The sequence below is a fragment of the Apostichopus japonicus genome, chromosome 3 (assembly GCF_037975245.1).
Source record: "Apostichopus japonicus isolate 1M-3 chromosome 3, ASM3797524v1, whole genome shotgun sequence".
Taxonomy (NCBI): domain Eukaryota; kingdom Metazoa; phylum Echinodermata; class Holothuroidea; order Aspidochirotida; family Stichopodidae; genus Apostichopus; species Apostichopus japonicus.
This window is the reverse complement of record NC_092563.1, coordinates 20040549-20056412: the sequence shown is the minus strand read 5'-3', so window position 1 is coordinate 20056412 and position 15864 is coordinate 20040549. Positions and strand designations below refer to the sequence as shown.

Genomic DNA, 15864 nt, shown 5'->3' with positions numbered 1-15864 from the left:
CGTGACGTGTTTTGGGTCCTGGGCTCGAGACCCGACCACGGCAGTTTGCTTTTGCAGCGATCTCATACGGTCTCTGAAACTCTAAGTATTAGGAACCAACATAGATTTATATCAGCTGCTGTCGTGGCGCGGTTGGTTGCGCTCGAGAGCGTGACGTGTTTTGGGTCCTGGGCTCGACACCCGGCCACTTCAGTTTGCTTTTGCAGCGATCTCATACGGTCTCTGGAACTTTAAGTATTAGGAACGAACATAGATTTATATCAGCTGCTGTCGTGGCGCGGTTGGTTGCGCTCGAGAGCGTGACGTGTTTTGGGTCCTGGGCTCGAGACCCGGCCACGGCAGTTTCCTTTTGCAGCGATCTCATAGGGTCTCTGGAACTTTAAGTATTAGGAACGAACATAGATTTATATCAGCTGCTGTCGTGGCGCGGTTGGTTGCGCTCGAGGGCGTGACGTGTTTTGGGTCCTGGGCTCGAGACCCGGCCACGGCAGTTTGCTTTTGCAGCGATCTCATAGGGTCTCTGGAACTTTAAGTATTAGGAACGAACATAGATTTATATCAGCTGCTGTCGTGGCGCGGTTGGTTGCGCTCGAGAGCGTGACGTGTTTTGGGTCCTGGGCTCGAGACCCGGCCACGGCAGTTTGCTTTTGCAGCGATCTCATACGGTCTCTGGAACTTTAAGTATTAGGAACGAACATAGATTTATATCAGCTGCTGTCGTGGCGCTGTTGGTTGCGCTCGAGAGCGTGACGTGTTTTAGGTCCTGGGCTCGAGACCCGGCCACGGCAGTTTGCTTTTGCAGCGATCTCATACGGTCTCTGGAACTTTAAGTATTAGGAACGAACATAGATTTATATCAGCTGCTGTCGTGGCGCGGTTGGTTGCGCTCGAGAGCGTGACGTGTTTTGGGTCCTGGGCTCGAGACCCGACCACGGCAGTTTGCTTTTGCAGCGATCTCATACGGTCTCTGGAACTTTAAGTTTTAGGAACGTGTAGCGTCGTTGTTGGTTAATAGCGCCACCAAATTTGTTCTGCTTAAGAAAAGTGCTAACTTTACGATCGATTGCGATCACGGTATAAATTAATTAAAATTCTGCCCTAGTTGGATATAGTTGTAAACCTCTCGACCAGTTGAAATAGTCTACGATCCTATGTTGGAGAAAGAGAGAGTTGCAACAACAACATGAGCGCAGAAACACAACAAGCCACGTGTTTTGTCATTTCTTTATGTCTTGAGTCTACATAAAAGGTTTACAACTGCAACGGTGCAGGTATGGCTGAGTCAGAACCAAAGCCGGTTGAAGATAGCGGTGTGAGTGACGTTACAACGTTGAAGAGATCCTGTTGTGGATATGTGGGTCTATTAGCCAGGTATTACAAGGAGCTGGAGGCGCTTTTAACAGACCCCATGAATTATGAACTGGCCTCTAAGAAATACGCTGAGCTGAATAAAATATTTGAGTCTTACGTGACAAGGTATAATGAGTACGCCAGTAAGCTGGAAGAGAAGGAGGCAGATGTAGCCTCTGAGCAGTTTGAAGTTAACCGTGTAAACAAAGTTGAGTTTGACAAACGAATAACAGAATGGTTCCAGGAAGTCAAGAAGGTCCCAGACAAAGATGATAGGCCAACGAGATGCGACACAGAAGTAGAATCCGTTAGAAGCTATCGGTCAAAGGGTAGTGCGCTAAGCGACACTTCATCAATCAGACTGAAGGAGGCTAAGGCAAAGAAGGCATTGGCAGATCTGAAGAGGCAGCAGTTTATTAAAATGCAGAAACTGAGAGAACAGCAATTTCAGTTAGAACAGGAACTTGCTCGGGCTGAAGTAGAGAACGACATTGCTAGTGCTGAAGCCGAACTACACATATGGCAAGAAGAAATACGTACTGAAGATGGCCGAGGTGAAGAACCTAAAGGAACTGAGGATGCTGTGAAGGTTGGTGACAAGCCTAGGGAAGTTAAAGGTCCATGTGTTACACTAAATCCTAATGCACCAGAATTCATTAATAATGTAGAGACTGTTTATGATTCTATGGGCAATGGAAATTTGTCAAATGAAAGTAATCTGTCACAGTTCATGCAGGCCATTAATTTGTCTGTTCACATGCCCAAACCAGAGTTAGAGGTGTTTACTGGTAATCCAGTAGAATACTGGAGCTTTATTAATAATTTTGAGGCAAGCATTGCCAGTAAGGTGAGTGACGACAGAGTTAAATTAACTTACTTGTTGCAGTTCTGTGAGAATGAGGTAAAGGACAGCATAAGTTGTTGTGTGCTCATGGAGCCTACAGAAGGCTACCAGCGTGCCAGGGACATTTTAGCAAAACAGTATGGGCAACCGCATGTGGTCGCACATGCTCTGATTGAACAAGTGTTAAATAGAGCCCAGCTTAAGCCTAACGATGCCAAAGAGTTGTCTGACCTTGCAAGAAGTATGAGAAAATGTGAGATAACGTTGAGTCAAACAGGGTACTTGGCAGACCTGCATTCTAGTGACACCTTGCTGAAGGTCCAAAAATTGTTGCCCATGTATATGCAATCAGATTGGGCGAAAAGAGCACAGTCTAACATGCTAAGGGGCATTGTTCCTAATTTCAGGCATATCACAGAGTTTGTGGAAGAGTATGTGCAGGTAGGAAACAGTATCTATGGGAGAAATATGGGCACACAAGTAAAGGAAACTAAGCAACTTCCTAGGGGAGTAAAGTACCCCATGAACGGTGGGAGAAGGTTGACTACATTAACCACGCAGAGTTCCCAAAGGGAAACCTATGTAAACAAGGTAGCATGGAAATGTCCATGTTGTTCTCAGATATAGCCTTGAAGTATGTAAAGATTTTCAGAGCAAGTCACAAAGAGATAGGTTTAAGTTGATTCGTAAACTGAGGTTATGTGATAATTGCTTTAAGCCTAGGCATATCGCAAGTGATTGCAGGTTACAACCTGGATGTCAGGTAGAAGGATGCAATAGGAGACATCATACTCTTTTGCATATTTACCCTACTGAACGTAACAGCGAGAGTCCCCAGACAGGTTCCGGGGAGGTGGACAAATCAAATGAGAGAACTCAAGGAGTTAGTCTCTCGACAGTTAAGTCTCCAAGAGTATGTCTCAGAGTATTGCCTGTTAAAGTAAGAGGTAATGGTAGAGAAGTTACTACCCTCGCATTACTTGATCAGGGCAGTGATACATCTCTTTGTGAAAATGAGCTAGTCAGAGAACTAGGAATAGTGGGAGAAAGTGCAGTATATGAACTAAGTACTGTTAATTCCCCTGCCACTGTGACAAAGGGTGTAGAAATAGCTCTTGAGGTCGTAGGCCTGGAAGGCAACGAGAATATTGAGTTGCTAAATGTATGGTCAGTCGAAAGTCTCCCCGTAACAAAGCGTAGTATTCCTACCCAAGACCAGGTGAACAAATGGCCACACTTAAGGGACATAGAGTTCCAGACTATGGATAGGGAGAAGGTTCAACTTCTTATAGGGAGTGATACCCCTGAGGCATTTTGGGTCCTCGAAGAGAGAAAGGGAAAAAGAAAGGAACCGTACGCAGTGAGAACACCTTTAGGTTGGACGGTAATGGGCCCCCTAGCTGGTTCATGTGGGTCACCCAGGTCGTTTTTAGTGAATCATGTTGCCCATGAAAGGCTCGAAGAACAGGTAAAGCGCTTCTGGGAGCTGGACCATGGGTTTGGGGGATCTGCAGATGAAAGAGTATGCAACTCTATTAATGATCAAAGGGCTCGCAAGATCATGAAAGACAGCGTCGTTCTCAAAGACGGGCACTATCAGATGAGGTTGCCATGGCGCCATTATCCACCTTCCTTGCCAAATAATAGGACAATGGTTGAGTCAAGACTTGGGAGCTTGAGGAAGCGGCTCCTCAAGGATGAGGATCTCCATCAGCGGTATAAGGCCGTTATGGAAGACTATCTGAGAAAGGGATATGCACGCAAGGTAGACGTGAGCGGAGATGTATGTAAGCGAGGCGAGATCTGGTACCTTCCACATCATCCTGTGATTAATCCCAATAAGCCAAATAAATTGCGAATCGTTTTTGACTGTGCGGCGCAATACCAAGGATTATCCCTGAACAGTCAGCTCCTGCAGGGGCCGGACAATACCAATAGCTTGATTGGGGTGTTAACTCGATTCCGAGAAGAGAAGATTGCCATTGCAGCGGATATCGAGGGAATGTTTAACCAGGTCAGAGTGGCACCAAGGGATCTTGATGCTCTGCGGTTCTTGTGGTGGGATGAAGGCGATCTCACAACGTCACCACAAGAATTTCAAATGTGTGTACACCTTTTTGGTGCCACATCATCGCCGAGCTGCGCGGGGTTCGCCTTGCGCAGAACTGCAGATGACAATCAAGACAGCTTTGATGAGGAAGTTAGGCAAACAGTGTATGACAACTTCTATGTTGACGACTGCTTAAGGTCAGTACGAACAACGGAAGATGGAAGGAGATTAATCCCCCAACTGCGAGATATGTTGAGCTTAGGTGGATTTCGTCTTACCAAATGGGTAAGCAATGATAGAGAAGTACTATCAATGGTCCCTCCTGCTGAAAGAGCGTCATCGGTGGTAGACTTGGACTTTACTCATCTGCCACTAGAAAGAACACTAGGGGTACTGTGGGACATGGAGTCTGATCGGTTCAAGTTCAAGGTTGCTGTCAAAGACGTCCCAAACACTCGAAGAGGTATTCTGTCAGCAACGAGCTCACTTTATGACCCCTTGGGACTTGTCGCCCCATTTACCCTGGAAGGGAAGGTTCTGCTACAAGACTTATGTGCGCAAGGCCTGAGTTGGGATGAACCAGTGAAGGATGGAGAACTTCGACGTTGGCAGAACTGGTTAGAGGAATTACCAGATTTAGAGTCTGCTGAGATCAGTAGGTGCATCAAACCACCATACTTCGACGATGTGAGTTACGATGTTCACATATTCGGGGATGCATCAGAACGAGGCTATGCCGTCAGTGCCTATGTGAGGACAAAGGATTCCGGAGGGAAGGTTCATTGTACACTGTTGATGGGCAAGGCCAGAGTATGTCCCATTAAGAAAGTAACCGTGCCAAGATTAGAATTAACAGCAGCGACTTTGGCTGTCAAGGTCGGCCAGGTTCTGCAGTCGGAGTTGAGCATCCCACTGAAGAGTACAACTTACTGGACGGACTCCACAACAGTCCTGTTGTATGTCCGCAATGAGGGTCGCAGGTTTAAAACATTTGTTGCAAACAGAGTGGCTGCCATCCGAGAAGCTAGTACCGTAGACCAGTGGAGGTATGTCGACACTCATCAGAACCCAGCTGACGATGGTTCGCGCGGACTACATGCTAGAGACCTAACGAGTACATGCAGGTGGCTGAATGGACCTGCATTTCTGTGGGATGCCGAGGAGAATTGGCCAGAGATTCCTTCTGGGATAGAAAACCTAGAGGGGAGGGAATTACCTGAGGATATCCAGGATGAATGTAAGGTGAAAAAGCAAACTTACCTTAACACGACCAATGGTGTGGTTGCCAGATTGCTGGAGAAATACTCATCATGGACTCGGTTGAAAAGAGGGGTTGCTTGGATTCTTCGGTATAAGGAATACCTTGTAGCACGATACAGGGGTAAACAACCATGTAAGGAGACTGTCTTGTCCTTGCAAGAACTGAAAGAAGCTGAATTAGCCGTAATCAAGTACGTCCAACAGAAGGCCTTTCATGAAGAACTACATCTTCTCAGGCAGAAGAAGGTCAGTAAGCTGTGGAGTAACAATGCCTTCAACAAGATTAACCCGGTATTACATGACGGGGTCCTACGGGTTGGTGGGAGGTTGAGAAATGCTCCTGTTGCATATGACGAAATGCATCCCATCATACTACCATCCAATGACCGAGTGACATCTCTGATCATTATCCATCACCATCTCCTTGTAGGTCACTCAGGGTCGGGCATGACCTGGAGCTCCCTCAGAAACAAATTCTGGATACTGAAGGGAGGAGCAGCAGTAAGGAAGGTAATTGGAAAGTGCTTCGACTGCAAGCGGAGAAATGCCCCACGCGGTTCCCAGTTTATGTCAGAGTTGCCATCAGTCAGAGTGACACCGGAAAACCCACCATTTACATTTGTAGGTGTTGACTACTTCGGGCCGCTGTGGGTGAAGCAGGGTCGAAGCCAAGTCAAGAGATGGGGATGTGTTTTTACTTGCATGACCATGCGAGCAGTTCACATAGAGTTGGCCGATAACCTGGATACCGACTCCTTCTTGAATGCTTTGAGAAGATTTATAAGCAGGCGCGGGACTCCAGCGAAAATTCTGAGTGACAACGGCAGCAACTTTAAGGGAGGAGAAAGAGAACTGCGAGAAGCGGTGCAGTCACTGAACAACGCAAGAACGGAAAATTTCCTGCTAAATAAGGAAATTGAGTGGCAATTTAATCCTCCGGCAGCAAGCCATATGGGTGGCATATGGGAGAGAATCATCAGGTCTGTGAGACGCATTCTGAAGGCGTTAGTGAAGGAGCAGCTCATCAATCAAGAGGTATTGACCACATTGCTGACCGAAGTAGAGGCAATCCTCAATGCCAGGCCACTAACACAGATCAGTTTGGATCCAAGAGATAACCAACCATTGACGCCGAATCACCTGCTCCTCTTGAAAGGAAATCCAAATATTGCTCCAGGAGAGTTTGTTAAGACCGATGGATATGGACGTCGCCGATGGCGCCAGTGCCAGTACTTGGCAAATCAGTTCTGGAGGCGCTGGATAAGGGAATACCTGCCATTATTGCAGACGCGTCAGAAGTGGAACAAGGAAAAGAGAAGCCTCAGAGTTGGCGACCTGGTTCTCATGGTTAATGAGAGCTTACCCAGGGGGAAGTGGTCCGTTGGAAGGGTGGAACAGGTGTTCCCAGATAGGTTCGGTCGGGTGAGGCAGGTAGAAATAAGAGTGGGTTCCCAATATTACAAGCGCCCAATTGTGAAACTGTGCCTATTGGAGGAGGCTGATAGTGAGTAATTGACTGCACGTCAGTTTATAGGTCTTGTTAGTTTACGTTCAGCAAAGACATGTATTCAAATGTTATCGGTCCTTATGTTCTGCATATAGTTGCAGTATGTTAAATGTTTACATCCATTTCAGTTCTTGTATGTTCAGTTAATGCTTTATATCTGTAAGTAATCTTTTAAGTGTATTTAGTTCTTTGGGAAATTGGGAGCAGTGTTGACAACGTCGCAAGAAATTAAAGGGAACGAGTAACCCCAAGTTAGCTCATTGGGGCTGGGAATGTAGCGTCGTTGTTGGTTAATAGCGCCACCAAATTTGTTCTGCTTAAGAAAAGTGCTAACTTTACGATCGATTGCGATCACGGTATAAATTAATTAAAATTCTGCCCTAGTTGGATATAGTTGTAAACCTCTCGACCAGTTGAAATAGTCTACGATCCTATAATGGAGAAAGAGAGAGTTGCAACAACAACATGAGCGCAGAAACACAACAAGCCACGTGTTTTGTCATTTCTTTATGTCTTGAGTCTACAGAACGAACATAGATTTATATCAGCTGCTGTCGTGGCGCGGTGGTTGCGTTCGAGAGCGTGACGTGTTTTGGGTCGTGGGCTCGAGACCCGGCCACGGCAGTTTGCTTTTGCAGCGATCTCATAGGGTCTCTGGAACCCTAAGTATTAGGAACGAACATAGATTTATATCAGCTGCTGTCGTGGCGCGGTTGGTTGCGCTCGAGAGCGTGACGTGTTTTGGGTCCTGGGCTCGAGACCCGGCCACGGCAGTTTGCTTTTGCAGCGATCGCATACGGTCTCTGGAACCCTAAGTATTAGGAACGAACATAGATTTATATCAGCTGCTGTCGTGGCGCGGTTGGTTGCGCTCGAGAGCGTGACATGTTTTGGGTCCTGGGCTCGAGACCCGGCCACGGCAGTTTGCTTTTGCAGCGATCTCATAGGGTCTCTGGAACTTTAAGTATTAGGAACGAACATAGATTTATATCAGCTGCTGTCGTGGCGCGGTTGGTTGCGCTCGAGAGCGTGACGTGTTTTGGGTCCTGGGCTCGAGACCCGACCACGGCAGTTTGCTTTTGCAGCGATCTCATAGGGTCTCTGGAACTTTAAGTATTAGGAACGAACATAGAGCGTGACGTGTTTTGGGTCCTGGCTCGAGACCCGGCCACGGCAGTTTGCTTTTGCAACGATCTCATACGGTCTCTGGAACTTTAAGTATTAGGAACGAACATAGATTTATATCAGCTGCTGTCGTGGCGCGGTTGGTTGCGCTCGAGAGCGTGACGTGTTTTGGGTCCTGGGCTCGAGACCCGGCCACGGCAGTTTGCTTTTGCAGCGATCTCATACGGTCTCTGGAACTTTAAGTATTAGGAACGAACATAGAGCGTGACGTGTTTTGGGTCCTGGCTCGAGACCCGGCCACGGCAGTTTGCTTTTGCAACGATCTCAAACGGTCTCTGGAACTTTAAGTATTAGGAACGAACATAGATTTATATCAGCTGCTGTCGTGGCGCGGTTGGTTGCGCTCGAGAGCGTGACGTGTTTTGGGTCCTGGGCTCGAGACCCGGCCACGGCAGTTTGCTTTTGCAGCGATCTCATAGGGTCTCTGGAACTTTAAGTATTAGGAACGAACATAGATTTATATCAGCTGCTGTCGTGGCGCGGTTGGTTGCGCTCGAGAGCGTGACGTGTTTTGGGTCCTGGGCTCGAGATCCGGCCGGGGCAGTTTGCTTTTGCAGCGATCTCATAGGGTCTCTGGAACTTTAAGTATTAGGAACGAACATAGATTTATATCAGCTGCTGTCGTGGCGCGGTTGGTTGCGCTCGAGAGCGTGACGTGTTTTGGGTCCTGGGCTCGAGACCCGGCCACGGCAGTTTGCTTTTGCAGCGATCTCATACGGTCTCTGGAACTTTAAGTATTAGGAACGAACATAGATTTATATCAGCTGCTGTCGTGGCGCGGTTGGTTGCGCTCGAGAGCGTGACGTGTTTTGGGTCCTGGGCTCGACACCGGGCCACTTCAGTTTGCTTTTGCAGCGATCTCATAGGGTCTCTGGAACTTTAAGTATTAGGAACGAACATAGATTTATATCAGCTGCTGTCGTGGCGCGGTTGGTTGCGCTCGAGAGCGTGACGTGTTTTGGGTCCTGGGCTCGAGACCCGGCCACGGCAGTTTGCTTTTGCAGCGATCTCATAGGGTCTCTGGAACTTTAAGTATTAGGAACGAACATAGATTTATATCAGCTGCTGTCGTGGAGCTGTTGGTTGCGCTCGAGAGCGTGACGTGTTTTGGGTCCTGGGCTCGAGATCCGGCCGGGGCAGTTTGCTTTTGCAGCGATCTCATAGGGTCTCTGGAACTTTAAGTATTAGGAACGAACATAGATTTATATCAGCTGCTGTCGTGGCGCGGTTGGTTGCGCTCGAGAGCGTGACGTGTTTTGGGTCCTGGGCTCGAGATCCGGCCGGGGCAGTTTGCTTTTGCAGCGATCTCATAGGGTCTCTGGAACTTTAAGTATTAGGAACGAACATAGATTTATATCAGCTGCTGTCGTGGCGCGGTTGGTTGCGCTCGAGAGCGTGACGTGTTCTGGGTCCTGGGCTCGAGATCCGGCCGGGGCAGTTTGCTTTTGCAGCGATCTCATAGGGTCTCTGGAACTTTAAGTATTAGGAACGAACATAGATTTATATCAGCTGCTGTCGTGGCGCGGTTGGTTGCGCTCGAGAGCGTGACGTGTTTTGGGTCCTGGGCTCGAGACCCGGCCACGGCAGTTTGCTTTTGCAGCGATCTCATACGGTCTCTGGAACTTTAAGTATTAGGAACGAACATAGATTTATATCAGCTGCTGTCGTGGCGCGGTTGGTTGCGCTCGAGAGCGTGACGTGTTTTGGGTCCTGGGCTCGAGACCCGGCCACGGCAGTTTGCTTTTGCAGCGATCGCATACGGTCTCTTGAACTTTAAGTATTAGGAACGAACATAGATTTATATCAGCTGCTGTCGTGGCGCGGTTGGTTGCGCTCGAGAGCGTGACGTGTTTTGGGTCCTGGGCTCGAGACCCGGCCACGGCAGTTTGCTTTTGCAGCGATCTCATACGGTCTCTGGAACTTTAAGTATTAGGAACGAACATAGATTTATATCAGCTGCTGTCGTGGCGCGGTTGGTTGCGCTCGAGAGCGTGACGTGTTTTGGGTCCTGGGCTCGAGACCCGGCCACGGCAGTTTGCTTTTGCAGCGATCGCATACGGTCTCTGGAACTTTAAGTATTAGGAACGAACATAGATTTATATCAGCTGCTGTCGTGGCGCGGTTGGTTGCGCTCGAGAGCGTGACGTGTTTTGGGTCCTGGGCTCGAGACCCGGCCACGGCAGTTTGCTTTTGCAGCGATCTCATAGGGTCTCTGGAACTTTAAGTATTAGGAACGAACATAGATTTATATCAGCTGCTGTCGTGGCGCTGTTGGTTGCGCTCGAGAGCGTGACGTGTTTTGGGTCCTGGGCTCGAGATCCGGCCAGGGCAGTTTGCTTTTGCAGCGATCTCATAGGGTCTCTGGAACTTTAAGTATTAGGAACGAACATAGATTTATATCAGCTGCTGTCGTGGCGCGGTTGGTTGCGCTCGAGAGCGTGACGTGTTTTGGGTCCTGGGCTCGAGACCCGGCCACGGCAGTTTGCTTTAGCAGCGATCTCATACGGTCTCTGGAACTTTAAGTATTAGGAACGAACATAGATTTATATCAGCTGCTGTCGTGGCGCGGTTGGTTGCGCTCGAGAGCGTGACGTGTTTTGGGTCCTGGGCTCGAGACCCGGCCACGGCAGTTTGCTTTTGCAGCGATCGCATACGGTCTCTGGAACTTTAAGTATTAGGAACGAACATAGATTTATATCAGCTGCTGTCGTGGCGCGGTTGGTTGCGCTCGAGAGCGTGACGTGTTTTGGGTCCTGGGCTCGAGACCCGGCCACGGCAGTTTGCTTTTGCAGCGATCTCATACGGTCTCTGGAACTTTAAGTATTAGGAACGAACATAGATTTATATCAGCTGCTGTCGTGGCGCGGTTGGTTGCGCTCGAGAGCGTGACGTGTTTTGGGTCCTGGGCTCGAGACCCGGCCACGGCAGTTTGCTTTTGCAGCGATCTCATACGGTCTCTGGAACTTTAAGTATTAGGAACGAACATAGATTTATATCAGCTGCTGTCGTGGCGCGGTTGGTTGCGCTCGAGATCGTTACGTGTTTTGGGTCCTGGGCTCGAGACCCGGCCACGGCAGTTTGCTTTTGCAACGATCTCATAGGGTCTCTGGAACTTTAAGTATTAGGAACGAACATAGATTTATATCAGCTGCTGTCGTGGCGCGGTTGGTTGCGCTCGAGAGCGTGACGTGTTTTGGGTCCTGGGCTCGAGACCCGGCCACGGCAGTTTGCTTTTGCAGCGATCTCATAGGGTCTCTGGAACTTTAAGTATTAGGAACGAACATAGATTTATATCAGCTGCTGTCGTGGCGCGGTTGGTTGCGCTCGAGAGCGTGACGTGTTTTAGGTCCTGGGCTCGAGACCCGGCCACGGCAGTTTCCTTTTGCAGCGATCTCATACGGTCTCTGGAACTTTAAGTATTAGGAACGAACATAGATTTATATCAGCTGCTGTCGTGGCGCGGTTGGTTGCGCTCGAGAGCGTGACGTGTTTTGGGTCCTGGGCTCGAGACCCGGCCACGGCAGTTTGCTTTTGCAACGATCTCATACGGTCTCTGGAACATTAAGTATTAGGAACGAACATAGATTTATATCAGCTGCTGTCGTGGCGCTGTTGGGTGCGCTCGAGAGCGTGACGTGTTTTAGGTCCTGGGCTCGAGACCCGGCCACGGCAGTTTGCTTTTGCAGCGATCTCATAGGGTCTCTGGAACTTTAAGTATTAGGAACGAACATAGATTTATATCAGCTGCTGTCGTGGCGCGGTTGGTTGCGCTCGAGAGCGTGACGTGTTTTGGGTCCTGGGCTCGAGACCCGGCCACGGCAGTTTGCTTTTGCAACGATCTCATACGGTCTCTGGAACTTTAAGTATTAGGAACGAACATAGATTTATATCAGCTGCTGTCGTGGCGCGGTTGGTTGCGCTCGAGAGCGTGACGTGTTTTGGGTCCTGGGCTCGAGACCCGGCCACGGCAGTTTGCTTTCGCAGCGATCTCATACGGTCTCTGGAACTTTAAGTATTAGGAACGAACATAGATTTATATCAGCTGCTGTCGTGGCGCGGTTGGTTGCTCTCGAGAGCGTGACGTGTTTTGGGTCCTGGGCTCGAGACCCGGCCACGGCAGTTTGCTTTTGCAGCGATCTCATAGGGTCTCTGGAACTTTAAGTATTAGGAACGAACATAGATTTATATCAGCTGCTGTCGTGGCGCGGTTAGGTGCGCTCGAGATGCCCAACAACGAGATGCCCAACGAAATGCCCAACAATATGGTATCAGAGGAACAACCCTAAATTGGCTAAATAGTTATCTTTCAAATAGATACCAGTACACTTTATATAAAAATTCTAAATCTGAACTTGCTAAAATCGCTTGCGGAGTTCCTCAGGGTTCTATACTAGGTCCATTACTATTTATAATTTATGTCAATGATATCGTTAATGTCTCCGATATTGCTAAAACAATATTATTTGCCGACGACACAAATATTTTCTTCGATTCCCAAAATCTACTCTCATCACATAAAACTGTTTCTACTGAACTAACTAAATTTTCCAGCTGGTTTGCGGCAAACAAATTATCTCTTAACATAGAAAAAACTAATTATATGGTGTTTAATGCTAGTCACTCATTCAGATGGGATCACAATATTACCATGAATGATAAAATTATTAATCGGGTTAACACTACTAAGTTCTTGGGTGTACACATAGATAATAAACTTTCGTGGCGTGATCACATATCAGCAGTCTGTAACAGAGTGGCTAGAAATACTGGTATTATATGCAAATTAAAACATTATTTACCTCCAAATATACTCAGAACACTCTATATAACTCTGATTTTACCCCAATTAACTTATTGCACGACTATTTGGTCAGGAACCTATTCTACAAATCTTAATCACCTATGTGTCCTCCAGAAGAGAGCTATCCGCCATATATCACATGCTGCACCACGTGATCATACTAGCCCATTATACAAAAGATTAAATTTATTAAAACTAAATGATATTATAAGAGTCCAGCTTGTAACATTTGCATATAAATCATGGAATGGATTGCTACCCGAGGCTTTTAAAGATTTTATATATAGTAATAGACTAATCCACAACCATCAAACACGCCATTGTAATAACGCACATGTTTTATCCCAACGAAGTACTTTAAGTTCTTTTAACCCTCGTATTCGTGCTATTAAAACGTGGAATAATCTCCAGGATAATGTTAAGAATAAGCCTTCTTACTCTGTATTCAAAAGGAATCTAAAAACTGTAATTATTTCTCACTATTGATGGATTTATTCTTGTGTGTGTTTGGATTGCTTATTAACATTATTAATTTCAAGTAGAGTCAATTCGATTATTTCATCATTGTAGATGCTACTATTAACTTTTCTTTTTCTATTCTTAAGTTTTTCTTTCTTTTTTTTTCTTTTTGGGGAGTCTCCTACTTTGTTAAGCCTTACAGGCTTTATAGGAGACTTCCCGTCACACTGTAAATTGTGATGAAACAAATAAATATACAAATACAAATACAATAGTCAGTAGTCAACAATAGTCAGCCCAACAAAATCAGTAGTCAGTAGTCATCGATAGTAGTCATCGATAGTAGTCAGCGTTTTCAGTACCTCATTATTTTCCATTATTTTCCCTATTATATGCACCAACTGATTGGTGCTTTCGACGGAATATTGTTGGAGTACTGCCCACACGTTGTCTTGCACCATTATTTTATCATTTCCGGATACTATACGGAATTTATAAATTGTTTAATTTTTGCAACGACGCCTTGCGGCGTTCGTCTGCCTGACGGTACATTGAGATGGGTTCCGCGAAACATGAAAGGATGGGTGCCTTAAAGGAGTGTAGCGTAAGAGTTATGGACGATTCATATGAAGTCAAGGATGTGCTGAAATCAATCATTAACGATATTGGGAACGGAAAGATACTAAGCTGTGTGAAGTCATCTGGAAACTGGATAATAACTTTACGAAACAAGGATGATGCAGACCTATTAATAGAGACAGGTATAGTTATAAACGATTGCACTTGCAACGTCTATGGAGTGTCGAGATCATTTTTAACTGTGAGTTTATTTGGTGTTCCGTCCTACATTGACGACGATGAACTCTCAGAAAAACTACTCGAATTCGGCTGTAAACTTAAAGGGAAATGGCACCACAACACATACCCGGAATTTCCCAATATTGAAAATGGGATTCGTTACATACGACTGGAACTGCCAACCGAATGCAAAAGTCTACCATATGCAATGACACTGAATGGAGTACATATGAGACTAAAGCACAATGGACAAACCAGGGTATGTAATTTATGCTTGGAAAATGACCATATTATGCGGAATTGCCCAATATATGTATGCAGGGAGTGTAATTCACAAGGTCATTGGGAAGCGAAATGTCCACAAGTAAGATGCTTTAAATGTAACGATCTAGGACACAAAAGTTTCAATTGTCCACAAGCCGGAGATGACAACAATGATCACCATGGTAACGGTGACCCAGCAACAGGCAGAAACACCATAAGCCCACCTAAGCATGCCAACGTCCAACACACTGACCAACCAAAAGATGAAGCCATGGACCAGTTATCCCAAACAAAAGGCAGCGCCATTGAGACCAACGAGACTAAAAAGAAGCAAAACGAGAATATAAAGACAACTCAACGGGATGAACAAAGACCCACCAAACCAACTCAAGAGGATACTGAGAATACAAAAGCAACTAGAGGAAACAAAGCGACTGAAGCCACTAACTCCACCGGTAACAAAACAACGTCAGAGGAACCAGCCATGGAATTACCTCAACATCTGAAACGACAAATGTCTTATGACGAAGGTGAATTTAGAACTGTTAGACTGAAAAAAAGTCATTCATTCCAAATCTGCGAAAAGCCAGGAATTCGCAACCTCGCTAAATAATCAATATTAATTTAATGGATAATGTTTGCGAGGATTCAAATGATAGCAGTGTTCTTTGTGAGTATTTTGACGTAGATTCTTACAACAGGTTACCACCAAATAATTGCCTATCTATGTTCCATCTAAACAGTCGAAGTCTGAACAAAAATTTCAACGAAATAAATACCTTTATTTCACTACTAAAGAATGAATTCTCTGTACTTGGCTTCACCGAAACGTGGCTAAGTGACCACCCATCACCTCTTATTCATATGAAAAATTACAAAATTATAGAAAAACATCGTGTTAATAGAAGGGGTGGCGGTGTCTGCTTATATGTGCACAATGGTTTAAACTTTAAACACCAACCAGATCTATCAACATTTAACGATATCATTGAATCCTTATTTATTGAGGCAAACTTGCCAAATTCTAAAGAGAAAATAATTATTGGTATTGTTTATAGACCTCCAAATGGTTCTTTAGAACAATTTTATTATAACATGCAAAATATTTGTACTACCATTAATCAGTTAAACTGTACTTCCTACATTATGGGGGATTTTAATATTGATTTGTTAAATAAAAACAAATCACCAGAGTTTCTAAATAACCTTTACTCAAATGGTTTCTATCCAACAATATCAAGACCAACCAGAGTGAACAGTACCTCTTCAACTTTGATTGACAATATTATAACCAATAGTAATTCTAAACTTTCATCAGGTATCTTTGTAACTGATATCACTGATCA

General features: G+C 46.0%; 2 protein-coding genes across 2 annotated transcripts in view; one reads left to right on the top strand and one right to left on the bottom strand.

Moving 5' to 3' along the window:
* LOC139965400 (uncharacterized) overlaps positions 1–15864 on the bottom strand; it is a 310151-nt gene that overhangs the window by 252249 nt on the left and 42038 nt on the right. The window lies entirely within an intron of this gene.
* Positions 1274–7016, top strand: LOC139965630 (uncharacterized). Its single transcript, XM_071968201.1, has 2 exons — positions 1274–2625; positions 3020–7016. Exons 1-2 carry the CDS (start codon positions 1274–1276, stop codon positions 7014–7016), a joined length of 5349 nt encoding a protein of 1782 aa, XP_071824302.1.

Bases quoted from the DNA above. Each gene is read 5' to 3' on its own strand.
- LOC139965630 (XM_071968201.1), top strand. From the start codon at position 1,274: ATGGCTGAGTCAGAACCAAAGCCGGTTGAAGATAGCGGTGTGAGTGAC. The intron at 2,626-3,019 runs GTATGTGCAGGT...TGAACGTAACAG, and splicing joins ATCACAGAGTTTGTGGAAGA to CGAGAGTCCCCAGACAGGTT.